The following is a 15,545-nucleotide window of genomic DNA, read 5'->3' as shown; positions in this document are numbered from 1 at the left end:
GGGTTCTATTCATTAGGACACACCGTATCAAGGCGTTAAAACGTTTATTTCAACTTGAAACAAAGTCCAAGTAGGCCCCTCCTGTTTCAGTTTGCTTCCTTTTGTTTGGTGCCTGATGAATATGACCTTTCTGTCCCTGTACTGTCCTGTCTGTAGATGCAGGACCTGAAGGTGCTTGTGGATAACAGTAATGTGCCGGGCAAGAGTGTGCTGGAGAAAGCTGAGAAGGGCCAGAGAGGAGACAAGGGAGAGGCCGGGCAGAGAGGACCAGCAGGGATAGATGTGAGTGAGCGGTCTCCAATTTGGGAGCAGTGTGGGGAACAAAGAGATTATATCAAGACTTCCACGTAAATGGTGTAGTAGAGTGAACTAAAACATGGTGTTAGTGTGTTTATTTGACCCATGATGTAATGCATAACTCTCTGCTTATTCTAAAAGTGATTCTCTGTATGACTGTAACACAATTGATTCTCTGTAAAAACAATTCTGATTTCTAGGACAGTATGTGTAAGTAATGTCTTTACTCATTTCCATGTCAGGGTGCCCGCGGGCTGTCTGGGGAGAGGGGTGTGAAGGGAGAGCAGGGGGAACGGGGGCCTGTAGGGGCCACAGGACCCACAGGGAGGGCCATTGGAGAGAAGGGCCCAGTGGGACCCACAGGACAGGCTGGAGAGCCAGGAAAACCTGGAATCCCTGGAGTACCAGGGAGAGCCGGAGAACTGGGAGAGGCTGGACGACCTGGAGATAAGGTGAGGAGGAGGAAGGAAGGATTGGTTTAAGGAGAGAGATAGAGAGGGAGAGGAATATGAAAGGAGGAAATAAAAAAAAATTGAAAAAGAGGAAGATCATGTGGATTAGAGATGTGTCATGTGATACCACTTTGACTTCCAGGGGGAGAGAGGAGAGAAGGGTGACAAAGGAGAGGCTGTGAGTATATTCATCACCACAATAATCATCATTTAATGTTATGTATATACTATATGGATGTTGACCAGAGCATGACTGTTCTCATCTCCAGGGGAAAAACGGGCTAGGTGGCTCAGTGGGACCTCCTGGACCAAAGGTGACCTGTACAGACTACTTTTCTAATAAGTCGTCATTACAGTAAACATATCATAGTTTATCCAGAGGTTACTGGGTGCAGTGTGTTTATTGGGTGTGTGTGTGTGTGTGTGTGTGTGTGTTTAAGGGTGCTGCTGCAGTAGCGGGTGAAGCTGGACTCCCCGGAGCAAGGGGCCTCCCTGGGGTTACAGGACCGATGGGAGAGCCTGGCGCCTCAGGGCCACAGGGATCCAAAGGCGACAGGGTCAGAACACCTCACTCAAAATATTACAGTACTTCATCATGCAGCCTGATGTGGGTCCCTGTGTTTAATCAGCTGTGTGTGTGTGTGTGTGTGTGTGTGTGTGTGTGTGTGTGTGTGTGTGTGTGTTACAGGGTATTGCAGGGCTCCGTGGAGATAAAGGTGATCGGGGTCCATCTGGAGAACAGGGACGCGATGGTTTTCAGGTGACTGTGTGCTTTACAATAAGTGGCTATCCCTCATCTCATCTACAACTGAGGTGTCAAACATGCAGCCCGGGGGCCATTTCTGGCCCGCCATCTGATTCAATGTGCACCCCTTGGTGAAAAGGACTTTGACACCTCTGTGCTACGCTGTGAGATGAGATGTGACTGGCTCTAACCATATGGGTTAACAGTTGGCACTACCTGATACCAGGTTGTATTACCCTTATCATTGTGTGATTATGGTGCGGAGGAGGTTGTGAAGACAGTGTTGTAGTGGTAGCTAGTAGTAACCAGGTTGTGTTTTGATCATTTCAGGGGGCAGCAGGAGAACCTGGCAAACCGGGACAGGATGGGAAGCCGGTGAGAGGAGGAGGGGTGGGGTTGAAGGGAAGATTAAAATGATGATAATATTGTAATCGTATGATAAGGTTACTGTAGCTAGCCTACCTAATACATTTTCAGAAAAAGTCGGTCTATCAGGCTTTTATTTTCATTGATATCAATAACCATACAGTGATATCCGCTGGTGCTTCTTTGTTGATATGTGATGCCTTTTAGATATGACTGCATGGATGCATTATGCAGGTGCATACTGTGCACTCATCTGTTTTCAAAGAGACAGCTTCCAGGAGACAGGTCCCAGACATCAAAGGACAAATGGAGTTACACAGTTTTCAGGTCTTCAATAGAATGGCTGCACTACAGTATATAGTTAAGCAGATAATGTTGTGTTCGAGTTCCAGTGATTATAACATGTCCAACCATACAGTAGGTGAGTAACTGAAGCATTGATGTTGATGTTGTGTAATCAGCCATGACTAACTAGGGCCCAGAGTTTCTCTTGTTCTGTAAGAACTCAGGGCCCTTAGTAGTCATAACATGAGGAGGATAGAGATGGGTAGAAGGAGAAAGAGATTTGGAGGTGTGGAGGTGGAGAGATGAGATGATAAGATAACTCACACTTCTTGTTTCATCCCACAATATTTCGAAGCAGGGTCCACAAGGGCCAGCTGGTCCTCAAGGCCGCTCAGTGAGTAACAGTAACCCAGGCATGCAGCCTCCTTTAGGGCTGGCCCTGCGTAGGAAAGCCTGTGGATTGGCTGCCAGTGGTAGACGGCTGATGGAGCTGATGTATGTTTTCCTTTTGGCTGAGGCTACGTAGATCCTTTAGAATGTAACCTTTTGCAACCCTGCTTCTAACAACTCCTCCCTCTTTCTTCTTACCTCCCCCCTTCAATCTGTCTAATTTTGATCTATTTTACACCCTTTCTGTCCCTCCCTCTCTTTTCAACACGTCCAATTACCCTTGTGTCCTACTATCCTACTCTTTCCCTTCTTCTCCCCCTCTCCTTCTTCCTCTCCTCCCTCTCTGACTCTAGGGCCTGCCTGGGTTCCCTGGAGTGCTGGGCAGACCGGTAGGTTTTCTGTGCTGCTGGCTGGCATGCTTGTGACCAGGGAAATGGGGGCAGGGGGGGTACATGAGTCGGGTGGAGGGGTACAAGCACGACCCAAGGATGCTGTGACGGTACCAGTTTCCACTGCACTGCAGCAGAGGGGTTTGGAGAGAGGGGAGTATTGTCAGGGGACGCTAGTGTCATCAGTATCAACATGCACACAGTCACAGAGTCCTCCACCGCGCCATCCTCTGCATTCATGTCTCCACTTTAATTTTCTTTCATTTGAATTAGGGTCCATCTCCCTGGGGTCTGAGACTAGAGTTGGGCCTTGATAGGAAACTCATGAAATATTAATCTGGACCACCTGTTCCCAGAGTACCACTGATGTCTGAAATGTTTTATGTATTAAACACCACACGTTTGTAACACATATGCCACATACACTAACCAAGATCAATTGGACACAATAGGGTTGTGAATACTGAGATGGATTACCTGCCCCGTCAGAATAGCCTTCCCTGTGGCTCAGTTGGTAGAGCATGGTGTTTGCAACGCCAGCATGGTGTTTGCAATGCCAGGGTTGTGGGTTCGATTCCCACAGGGGGCCAGTACGAAGAAAGAAAACAAAAACGTATGAAATGTATGCATTCACTACTGTAAGTCGCTCTGGATAAGAGCGTCTGCTAAATGACTAAAATGTAAATTGTAACAGATGCATTTTGCTTAGTGTCATAGCTCTCTGTGCATTGTGTGCTAGCTTTCTGTGCATGTGGCTTTACCTGCTCTGTTGTCTGCTTCTCAGCCCTCCCAAAGCACTGTTTGTACATTGTATATCATGTGTGTGTCTTTGTGTATTGTGTGTGTATGCAGTTGTGTGTGTATGCAGTTGTGTATTTGTTTGTGTGTGTGAACACTTTCTTTGATGTTCATGTATGAAATGTGTCTTTTCTTATTTATTTTTTATTCGTAATGTTTATTTAACTAGGCAAGTATGTCTATACAAAGCCTACATGTATGTAAGTATGTACAGTATGCTGTGTGTATGCACAGCAAATTGGCCAGTGTTACCTAGTGTTGATTTTTCAGTGTAACATTTCTAGTGTTGATTCAATTGTTAAATTAACACTCATTGGTGTAAAATAACCCCAGTATTGGTGTTAATAACCAGTGTTAAAACAAAACCACACCCATCATTATCATATTTCCTAGCATGCTCTATTGCAGGTTGCTTTTTAGAATAGTTTGTTTCAATATCTATGTTTTTGCATCGATGAATTAATATTATGCTTCTGAAATATAAACAAATCTAAAGTAATCCAATCTGTTACTTGGATTTATTGCACCCATTACTGAAATGGTTGTTCCAGTTTAGATGGTTTAGATAGTCCAATATTTTAGACTTCCCAACAGGCATTCTTTCTGAATGCAGGTTAGGGCGGGGTGAATAAAAATTCAAATTGTTGGATATCCCCACTTCAATTCCAATAGGAATTACACTTCACTTTGCAAGCCAGCATAATGTGACTTGCATGCCTGAAAGCCATGGGTTTCAGGCCACTATATTAGGGTAAACAAAGCCCTCAAAATAAGGCCTTATTGAGCACTTGTATTCTGTTGAGTAATTTAATTTAATGATGACATATTTGCTTAGGATCTCACTTGGTGAAGGCAATAGGACAAAATAATAATTCTGCAACAACCATGTCTCTGTCACTAACAAATGCAGTCATGAGTGATAACTCTACAATTCACCAGAAAGTCAAGGCACTCTGGGAAAAATAAAAATAAGGCTTTACACTAAGCAGTGTGTTAATTTAACACTTTCAGTGTTGATTTAACACTGGAGAATTTGCTGTGTGTGTGTTTGTGTGTCGTATCATGCATGTGTTCTCTGTGTGTGTGTTATGTCTTGGGCATGTGAATCCAGCATGCTCTTATCTTGTTTGCAGGGAAACCCTGGCGAACCTGGAATTAGAGGGCCAACTGTAAGTATGATATTCTAATATCCGTCATGCGCTTGCACACACACACACAGCGCTGTACTTATACTGATGCTATCGCTTTTGTAATTGTAGGGTCCGATCGGTACCAATGGACCTCCAGGTCCGTCAGGGGTAAAGGTGAGAACTTCTTCCATCATAGACCTACAGTATCATTCATTCTTAGTTCCAGCTCTGTGGGGGTATTGTTTATGCATTTAGTAGTGTTGATAGTTTTTGGTCTACAGTAGCTTAGTATTACAGCACTGGAATGATCCATTTAAGTGTTGTCTTTGTTGTTCTGAGAATGTGTTTTGATCTCTGACAGGGTAATCAAGGAGTGCCTGGGGTTGGCGTTCAGGTCAGAACTTTATATGATAAATGTTGTGTTGTACATTATGGGCCAGTTTCCCAGGCTGTCACGATGGCATAAATGGTCAAGAGACAGGCGCAGGAATGCGTAATAGGGTTTTTTTATTTACCCAAATCACAGAGTGCCGTGTAAACAAACACTATACAAAACACAAGGTTGAAACCCAAACAAAAGAGCGAGGAGTACCTCGAATAAATAACACAAGCGCACAATGATTATCACACGGGACGAGACCCGTAATCATCTGCACAATACACGTGGTACGAAAGCCAACAACATAGCACAGGTACTCACACGACCAATGGTCATCGGAACAATAATCGACAAGACAATGGTGAACCAAAGCCACACTTATACAATTACTAATCAGGGAATAGAGACCAGGTGTGCATAATGACAGTTCCAGAGGGATCCGTGGCACAGGCAGAGATTTAGGCTAGTCCAAGTCTAGAAAGTGTTATCAATAGAGATTCTCCATTGAGAGAGCTTTTTAGTCCAGGACTACGCTTAATCTGTGTCTGAGAAACTGGCCTTATATGTTTTATGTTACTACTGTATATTCCTATTAGATGTTTATTGCCTCAGTGTTTTTAGAATTACTCACCCACTTTTCACAGTGAAAGTCACAGAGCTTCATAATAATCTATTTGAATTGACCCTCCTGTTCCACAGGGACTTCCTGGTCCCGAAGGCAGCATGGGAGTGCCTGGACCTGCAGGGCCTCCTGGAGCTGTGGTAGGGCACAGCATCAATCATCTATAAACCAACTCTCATACTGTATAGTTTTACTGGCTGAACTGGTGTTGTAGTACATTCCCATTGGACTGGGGATTCCTCATATGCTCACAGCTTTACCTTTAAGCTTACTGTAATTAAAAAGGCCATCGACACAATAATGTGTGTTTAATATTATTTATTGTATTGTAATGATACCGTCTCTTCCCAGGGTCCCTCTGGGCCTCCAGGTCTACCAGGGCAGACAGTGAGTACAGCAGCTCCGTGGGACTCACAGTTCACATACTGTACTGTAGAGCCGACACACACACACCTCTATCATCGCCATGGTTAACACACAGCAAGCCATTCACACAAACATCAGTTCTGGTGGTGACATTAAGTGTGTCTCTTCACAGGGGGAGGGGGGCAAGCCAGGTGTCCCAGGAAGAGACGGGATACCTGGAAAAGAGGGAACACCAGGGTTGCCAGGGAAACAGGTGTGTATTGTGTATGGTATCTGTCTCTCTACATCCTACTGTGTTTCTAGTATGTGTTAGGATGGCATCAGGTTTAGTGTGGATTTTTCTTTGAAAAAGTTTTTTAGAGTGCTGTGTTGGATCTTTATTACAGGGTATCGCTGGACCAATGGGGTCCGCGGGGTTGAAGGGGGAGCAGGGGGACAGTGGCCCCCCAGGAAAGGTGAGTCAGAGGGGTGAGAGGGGATCAGGGAAGTGACATGAGGTTGAATTGAGCTGTACTTAAAGATGCACAATATATAAATTGCTCCACCATTTCCTGGTTGCTAAAATTCACATAATGTCAGTTTATGTGACCAAACATACAAGTATAGTGTAGAGAATCATTGTACCATCTAAACTGCTGTGAAATACATTTTCCATAACCCAAAATATTATATTTTCAGCTGTTTGAAGCCGAAAGTAAAAGGCGCAGAAACTAAACTGAAGAACGGGAAGAATAGAAATGGAGCACATGGAACAGATCTACCGCTTCTTAGACTTGCTTTCAATGAGAATGACAGATCTATACACATATTTCTATGTGAATTTGGTCTGGTCGCCCAAAAAGTTACATATTGCAGCTTTCAGACTAATTCAGAGTCCACAGCCGCAGAGCCTAGATAGTCCGGCGGCCCATTGGGAGACTACCGTCCGCGGGGGACGCAACAGCCTGACCTAGCACCTCCCCTAAATTCCCAACCAACGCAGCTCCATGTTCTCAGCGCCTATTCATTTGGTTGTGGTGACAGTTGGAGAAATAGCTTGAGCTGCTCTGCGATATCGAAAAGTATGAAAGCCAACAGTCCAATATTCTAGAACATGTTTTGGACTCTTGAGTGCTTTATTCAAAAGCTCTATCTGCACATGATTCCCTCTTCTATTTACTGTAAATGGCCATGACTCACATCCTCTTTATCCAACGTCTCTCCATTTCAAAGACGAGGAAATCATTGGCATGAATAGGAGGGCAGAGGCACATGTACAAATACACAAACAATGACACACCAATGCTCAAGCATATGAGCACGGATGCACACATATAGACACACACACACATATATACACACACACATACATTCACATCATTCCCCCGGAAGCTTTAGCAGGATGTACTACGGTTCTTGAGAAATAAGAGCTTTTGAAGGGACGAGATGTACTGTACTTATAGACAGCACATCTGTTAAACTCTTCCTCTAGTTTGTGTGAAAACCAAATTAAAACTCCCGTTCATGGTCTGATGCTCTAATGAAGGTCAAAAGGCCAAAGCAGTAGCACAATAAAAAGTGATACTTTGCATAACATAGTGGGTAGGAGTTTCCTCAATCGTTTACTATTTCTGTCCATCTTCAGTGCATTTTCAAACAACCTAATCCAGATATGTGAGTTTCATGTCATGTTCTCCCTACATATCCCCATCACAGGCTGTAGCAGGACCCCCTGGTGTGAAAGGAGCACAGGTGAGTTATTGTCATGCTTACTCTTCCAGTCGTGGTAACATCCAGTCATGGTGACTTACCTCACCATGTCTAACTGGTGTATGGAGACACAATAGAAACAACTCACAATCAGTGAATCACAATACTGAATTATACTGAATCATAGGCCAACAAACAGATGTATTGTGAACATTTTTGAGAAAATGGCGCCGGAAGAAATGGCAGCAGTTTTACGGGCGCCCTACCAATTCTGCTATTATGTTTTTTTTTGCATTATTTGTAACTTATTTTGTACATAATGTTACTGCAACCGTATCTTACAGCAAAAAATAGCTTCTGGATATCAGAACAGCGATCACTCACCTCGGATTAGACAAAGATTTTTTCTTCAACAAGCAGGACGCACAGGACATTTTCCGAACACCCGACAAGGCCAACATCCCAGTTATTGGCAAGAGGAAGAGACGCAGGTACAGAGGACACAGAGCGGTGTGCCTCGTAAGGATTCACAGAAGGCGAGTGGGAAAGCTGCCGTTACCATCAATATTACTCGCCAACGTGCAATCATTGGACAATAAATTAGACGAGTTACGATCACACATATCCTACCAACGGGACATCAAAAAACTGTAAAATCTTATGTTTCACGGAATCGTGGCTGAATGATGACATGGATATTCAGCTAGCGCGGGATATACGCTGCACCTGCAAGATAGAACAGCACACTCCGGTAAGACGAGGGGGGCGGTCTGTGCATATTTGTAAGCAACAGCTGGTGCACGAAATCTAAGGAAGTCTCTAGATTTTGCTCGCCTGAAGTAGAGTATCTTGTGATAAAATGCAGACCACACTATTTGCCTAGAGAGTTGTCAGCTATACTTTTCGTGGCTGTTTATTTACCACCACAGATGGATACTGACACTAAGACCGCACTCAGTCAGCTGTATAAGGAAATAAGCAAACAGGAAACCGTTCACCCAGAGGCGGCACTGCTAGTGGCCGGAGACTTTAATGCAGGGAAACTTCAAACAGTTCTACCTAATTTCTATCAACATGTTAAATGTGCAACCAGAGGGAAAACAATTCTAGATCACCTGTACTCCACACACAGAGACGCGTACAAAGCTCTCCCTCACCTCCATTTGGTAAATCCGACCACAATTCTATCCGCCTGATTCCTGCTTACAAGCAAAAATTAAAGCAGGAAGCACCAGTGACTCGGTCTATAAAAAAGTGGTCAGGTGAAGCAGATGCTAAACTACAGGACTGTTTTGCTATCAGAGACTGGAACATGTTCCAGTCTCACATCAACACTATTATCCCAGAAACCCGAGACCCAATTCAATTTGCATACCGCCCCAACAGATCGACAGATGATGCAATCTCTATTGCACTCTACATTGCCCTTTCCCACCTGGACAAAAGGAACACCTATGTGAGAATGCTATTCATTGACTACAGATCAGCGTTCAACACCATAGTACCCTCAAAGCTCATCACTAAGCTAAGGATCGAGGGACTAAACACCTCCCTCTGCAACTGGATCCTGGACTTCCTGACGGGCCGCCCCCAGGTGGTGAGGGTAGGTAGCAACACATCTGCCACGCTGATCCTCAACACTGGAGCCCCTCAGGGGTGCGTGCTCAGTCCCCTCCTGTACTCCCTGTTTACCCACAACTGCATGGCCAGGCACGAGTCCAACACCATCATTAAGTTTGCAGACGACACAACAGTGGTAGGCCTGATCACCGACAACGATGAGACAGCCTATAGGGAGGAGGTCAGAGACCTGGCCGGGTGGTTCCAGAATAACAACCTATCCCTCAACGTAACCAAGACTAAGGAGATGATTGTGGACTACAGGAAAAGGAGGACCGAGCACGCCCCCATTCTCATCGACGGGGCTGTAGTGAAGCAGGTTGAGAGCTTCAAGTTCCTTGGTGTCCACATCAGCAACAAACTAACATGGTCCAAACACACCAAGACAGTCGTGAAGAGGGCACGACAAAGCCTATTCCCCCTCAGGAAACTAAAAATATTTGGCATGGGTCCTCAGATCCTCAAAAGGTTCTACAGCTGCAACATCGCGAGCATCCTAACTGGTTGCATCACTGCCTGGTATGACAACTGCTCAGCCTCTGACGCAAGGCACTACAGAGGGTGTACGGCCCAGTACATCACTGGGGCTAAGCTGCCTGCCATACAGGACCTCTACACCAGGCGGTGTCAGAGGAAGGCCCTAAAAATTGTCAAAGACCCCAGCCACTCCAGTCATAGACTGTTCTCTTTACTACTGCATGGCAAGCGGTACCAGAGTGCCAAGTCTAGGACAAAAAGGCTTCTCAACAGTTTTTACCCCCAAGCCATAAGACTCCTGAACAGGTAACCAAATGGCTAGCCGGACTATTTGCATTGACCACCCCATTTTTAAGCTGCTGCTACTCTGTTTATTATCTGTGCATAGTCACTTTACCTCTACCTACTTGTACATATTACCTCGACTAACCTGTGTCCCTGCACATTGACTCTGTACCGGTACCCCCTGTATATATATCCTCGTTACTGTTATTTTATTGTTGCTCTTTAATTATTATATATATTTTTTCATTTATATTTATTGTTTACTAAAGTTTATTTAGTAAATACTTACTTACCACTTATTTATTTCTTAGAACTGCATTGTTGGTTAAGGGTTTGTAAGTAAGCATTTCACGGTAAGGTCGACACCTATTGTATTCGGCGCATGTGACAAATATAATTTGATTTGATTTTAAATCTGTGTGGCCCTCCTTTGAATTTCGAAATCCCGGTGTGGCCCTCAAACCAAAAAATGTGCCCATTCCTGCTTTAAAGGAATAGTGCCATAATGCCAGAGTCAGATGAACTCATGGATACTATTTTTATGTCTCTGCATGCAGTTTGAAGGAAGTTAAAGGTAATTTCGCAAGCCATTGCTAACTAGTGTTAGCGCCATGACGTGAAGTCTACTGGAACATGGGGCTTAATTGCCAAAATCTCTTGTTATCCCTATAATAATAAGAGAATAAAGCAGAACGGCAATACTAAGGTGAGGAACTAGGTGCAATAGAATAGGATGGAACAGAGTTTAATGTAATTGAAGTGTATTGGTTGTAATTGGTTCAGGGACCTCCTGGTGTGACCTTACCTGGGACAGTGGGAGAGAGCGGGCTGCCAGGGCTACGGGTGAGTCTCATTGGTTGAATCAATTATCAACATATTTCAGCTATTATTCAGGCATTTACTACACACATTATACTATACAGATTATTATAACAAGAACGTGTTTAGTAATGGCTTAATTACATATTTCTAAAATGCAATTTTTCTAAAATGGTTGTCCTTTAGGGTGAGAGGGGAGACAAGGGTCCTGCAGGCATCAAAGGGGACAGGGTGAGTAAAGTCACTTAACACACAACGTTACTCAACATTCACAGACACAGTGATCAGGGAAGTTATTGTGTGTGTGTTTGTCTCGTTGAAATAGGGAGCTGCTGGTGAAAATGGGGAGCCTGGAGAAGATGTGAGTCATTTGACATTTTGTAACATCAAATATTTCACATATCTAACAGATGTCACTCTTACTAAATTCTCCATCCACTTTCTCTCTCTCAGGGGGGCAGAGGACCAGCAGGGCCTAAAGGAGACAAGGTAATACACATCACCAGCTGATTCCCTGTGTCTGTGTTTCCCTGGCTGCTAACCATGTGACAGTACTGACAGGAAATGTGTTGCAGGGAGAGAGAGGCATCGGACTGGCAGGGCCTCCTGGTCAGCTGGGACCTCAAGGGTTAAATGTTAGTATCATGGACTTGACAATACATCTAAATGTTCTTATAAACACATAAATCATATAAATGATGTAGCTATGTTCATATTAACATATGCAGACTTCTCAGTCTCATCTTCCCTGAGCTAAACATCTCCATAACTATACCATTGCCACAGTGAATGTGAACCCCTGTATGTTTGTGTTTTAGGGGGACACAGGTCTCCCGGGCCCAGCAGGCCCTCCAGGAGCCCAGGGCGTAGCAGGGACCCCTGGTCTGGCCGGCCTGAGAGGAGAGAACGGAACTCCAGGACCTCCAGGACCTCTAGGACCCAGGGTGAGAGCGCCTATATCGCCACTATACTATAGTTATTACATGGGTGACTGGTGTGGTCTTTTTAGCCCTGCTCTGTTTGGAATGTTTATGTTGTATGTTGTCTCATCTCCAGGGTATCCAAGGCTTTACTGGTCAGGCAGGGACCCCTGGAGCTCCTGGGCCTCCCGGACCCCCAGGCCTAGTTGTGAGTGGACTTTGGATTGCATCATGAGAGAGAGAGAGAGAGAGAGAGAGAGAGAACCCACTAGGCAGAAACTGGTTAAATCTTTGTTGTTTCCATGTAATTTCCACGTAAGAAGTCAGTGTGACGACTTTGAAACAACGTGGGAAACTAATTGGATTTGCAAAAAGTCATTAATGTAACAGCATTTCATCTTTTTTTCACCCAACTTTTAAACTAAATCCAAAGACATTGTGAAATGTTTTGTTGAATTCACTTTAGTTGACAACTCAACCAAATGTAAATCAAAGCTTGACATTAAACTGACGTCTTTGCCCAGTGGGTGTTTGCGTTTTTGTGATGTAAGTGTTCATGATCAGTATACTGTTTTTTCCTTACCAGGGTTCACCGGGCACTGCTGGAGGCAAAGGGGATAAGGTGAGTTAACAACGAGATAAACACGTCTTCTATACTGTATAATATCTTATCAAATATGATGTTGATGCTCATAAATCCCCCTCTTTAGGGAGCGATTGGAGCCGGAGTACCTGGATTGAGAGGCGAGAGAGGAGACCCAGGACCCAGGGTAAAATCACATCACCATTTCAGTTTGAATTTCAATTGTATCTAATTTTGAAAGTTACGTGTTGTATTGAAGATTTGTGTGTGTGTGTTGGAGGATTTAAAGATCTATGTGTCTGATGTTTGCAGGGGGAGGAGGGTCGAGGTGGTCAGAACGGAGAGAGAGGACCAGCGGTAAATCTCTTGCCTACTGTTAACATAACTGTCTTTTTACTGGGAAAGTAATTCTGCTTTGAAAGTTGATCAACTTGTAAACTCACTTTTGAGAAATTGGCCTTTGAATGTGTTGGTATCTAGTGAAGAGCTCTTCTTTGTCTACACACTCTGGCCGATGATTTGATTACCTATGGATAACATGAAAACAGCCTAACCAGCTCTGCTGGCAACAATTTCATTACGCTTCTTTGCAGACGTTTACTGACACCCAGCCATATTCAACGCGTGATGTACACTTTAGCTTAAGACATGTAGCTAGCTAGGTAAACGATGAACCTAGCTAGGTAAATAATGTGTAAAATCACACGTCATGTAAAGTTAGCTAACGAGCCAGCCAGCTAACGTTAGCTAGTTAAACAACAATGCACATAGTGCCAACTCATGTCGTTACTACACTGCATGAATATGCTGGGAACTAACCATCCAGGTTCAATGTTAGCTAGGTAACATTAGGCTCTAACTAGCGAAGCAAACAGCTGTGGGATATGAAACACAACGTAATCTAAGCAGCCAGCCAGCTAACGTTAGCTAGTTGGCTAACAGTACACTTTAGCTTAAGACATGCAGCTAGCTAGCTAGGTAAACAATGAACCTAGCTCAGTAAACAACGTGTAAAATCACACATCACGTAACGTTAGCTAACGAGCCAGCCAGCTAACGTTAGCTAGTTTAATAACAATGAACATAGTGCCAAATCATGTCGTTACTACACTGCATGAATATGCTGGGAGCTAACCAACCAGGTTCAATGTCGCTAGCTAACATTAGGCTTTAACTAGCAAAGCAAACAGCTCAGGGATATGAATAATAACGTCAGCTAGGGAGCCAACCAGCTAACGTTAGCAAGCTAGCTAGATAACAGTACACTTTAGCTTGAAATGAAACCACTTTCTGTCAAAATTAGAAATGTGTAATATATGAAAATGTAGCTAGCTAACGCTAGATTATCTTACCTGTATACATCATCATGCATGATGGATGCGTCTCCTGGTCATGGATGACATGTGCCACAGTTGCCCTTAGTTTGAAGATCTAATCCGGATACAGGTGTTTTCTCCATCTCTTTAGCTATCATACTCTAATTCCACTGATTTCAAAACTTGATCCTTCAGAGAGTTTCCTGAATCGGGTCACAAATGGCAATTCATCATGAACAATTTTGATTCTACCGCCTATATGGTGTTTATTTATTTGTGTTTGTTTATTATTAGAGGTCATTGGCCCATTCCTCGATATTGATCCAACTTAATAGAGAGAGTGAAAATGAGAGAAAGCATGTGGGAAGGCTGAAGTGGACATAGATTGAGCTAAAAAAAAAAATGTAAAAACGATGTTGCTTAAGCAGTGCACAAATAACTCAAACGAAAGGAAAAGTAATGAAAGCAAAAGATGTCAGCATCATTGTCAGCATCACGCGTATACAGTTCAATCGTTTCACTCTCCATCCCTAGTATACCTTGATTGTAGGAATCAATGCAATCCATTATTATCATGCCCATTACCGCTCCAAACATAGAACATAGGTATATCCTGTTTCTCTGAACATATCACTAGTAATGCAGTAGATCTGGCCTTACGATATGTTTTATCCTCCACTTTAATTTAATGATATTGACCTTATACTACATAGCTCTTTTAAAAGCTGCCAGCCAGGCTCTGACCCTCTTCACTTCCGGTACATTAGTCCTACTGAGAGTAAGGCTTTTGTTCTAGGCTGAGAAAACTAAGCCTGGTCCTTTGTAGATCAGTTGGTAGAGCATGGCACTAACGCCAGCGTAGAGCGTTCAATTCCCGGGACCACGCATACGAAAAAATGTATACATGTATGATTGTAAGTCACTTTGTATAAAAGCATCTGCTAAATGGCATATATATATATGAAACTCTTCACCCTAGCTCTCATCTGGAACATACTCAGCCTCTCTCACATTAGTTGCCTGGTAACCTCTAGAAAGGGGTTGGATATTGTAGAGTGCCAATGGCATTCCATTTTAAACTCAGGTGAGAAACAGACAGCAACTCTTCTATTATAGTACAGTCCTTCCTCATACAGGAGAGTGCTAGTCAGTGTGGATATAGAGAGCTATTTATTGCAGTTCTGGATGATTAAAACCATAATGGTGATGATTGCTGTTGAGGATGTGCATGTGGGAGTACAAATGTTGGGATTTCTGTGTGTGTTCTGTACTTGATAAATGTATTCCTCTGTGTGTGTGGTGTGTGTGTTCTGTACTTGATAAATGTATTCCTCTGTGTGTGTGGTGTGTGTGTTCTGTACTTGATAAATGTATTCCTCTGTGTGTGGTGTGTGTGTTCTCTACTTGATACATGTATTCCTCTGTGTGTGTGATGTGTGTGTTCTGTACTTGATAAATGTATTCCTCTGTGTGTGGTGTGTGTGTTCTGTACTTGATAAATGTATTCCTCTGTGTGTGGTGTGTGTGTTCTGTACTTGATAAATGTATTCCTCTGTGTGTGTGGTGTGTGTGTTCTGTACTTGATAAATGTATTCCTCTGTGTGTGTGGTGTGTGTG

General features: G+C 43.6%; 1 protein-coding gene across 6 annotated transcripts in view; it reads left to right on the top strand.

The window, feature by feature from the left end:
* LOC115207873 (collagen alpha-1(VII) chain) overlaps positions 1-15,545 on the top strand; it is a 103,453-nt gene that overhangs the window by 71,653 nt on the left and 16,255 nt on the right. For 3 of the 6 annotated variants that reach the window (XM_029775400.1, XM_029775399.1, XM_029775396.1), the window contains exons 75-100: positions 157-282; positions 540-749; positions 892-927; positions 1,019-1,063; positions 1,190-1,306; positions 1,438-1,509; positions 1,825-1,869; positions 2,501-2,539; positions 4,856-4,891; positions 4,982-5,026; positions 5,214-5,246; positions 5,931-5,993; positions 6,205-6,240; positions 6,392-6,472; positions 6,606-6,674; positions 7,915-7,950; positions 11,074-11,133; positions 11,296-11,340; positions 11,435-11,470; positions 11,563-11,598; positions 11,685-11,744; positions 11,928-12,053; positions 12,166-12,237; positions 12,616-12,651; positions 12,740-12,799; positions 12,925-12,969. In XM_029775400.1, the coding sequence (XP_029631260.1) occupies positions 157-282; positions 540-749; positions 892-927; positions 1,019-1,063; positions 1,190-1,306; positions 1,438-1,509; positions 1,825-1,869; positions 2,501-2,539; positions 4,856-4,891; positions 4,982-5,026; positions 5,214-5,246; positions 5,931-5,993; positions 6,205-6,240; positions 6,392-6,472; positions 6,606-6,674; positions 7,915-7,950; positions 11,074-11,133; positions 11,296-11,340; positions 11,435-11,470; positions 11,563-11,598; positions 11,685-11,744; positions 11,928-12,053; positions 12,166-12,237; positions 12,616-12,651; positions 12,740-12,799; positions 12,925-12,969 (1,665 nt within the window). Of the gene's footprint in view, positions 1-156; positions 283-539; positions 750-891; positions 928-1,018; positions 1,064-1,189; positions 1,307-1,437; positions 1,510-1,824; positions 1,870-2,500; positions 2,540-2,888; positions 2,925-4,855; positions 4,892-4,981; positions 5,027-5,213; positions 5,247-5,930; positions 5,994-6,204; positions 6,241-6,391; positions 6,473-6,605; positions 6,675-7,914; positions 7,951-11,073; positions 11,134-11,295; positions 11,341-11,434; positions 11,471-11,562; positions 11,599-11,684; positions 11,745-11,927; positions 12,054-12,165; positions 12,238-12,615; positions 12,652-12,739; positions 12,800-12,924; positions 12,970-15,545 lie in introns of all 6 variants that reach the window. The other 3 variants (XM_029775397.1, XM_029775398.1, XM_029775402.1) reach the window with 3 other exon arrangements.

Source organism: Salmo trutta, chromosome 14 (assembly GCF_901001165.1).
Source record: "Salmo trutta chromosome 14, fSalTru1.1, whole genome shotgun sequence".
NCBI lineage: Eukaryota > Metazoa > Chordata > Actinopteri > Salmoniformes > Salmonidae > Salmo > Salmo trutta.
This window is presented reverse-complemented; position numbering and strand designations above follow the sequence as displayed.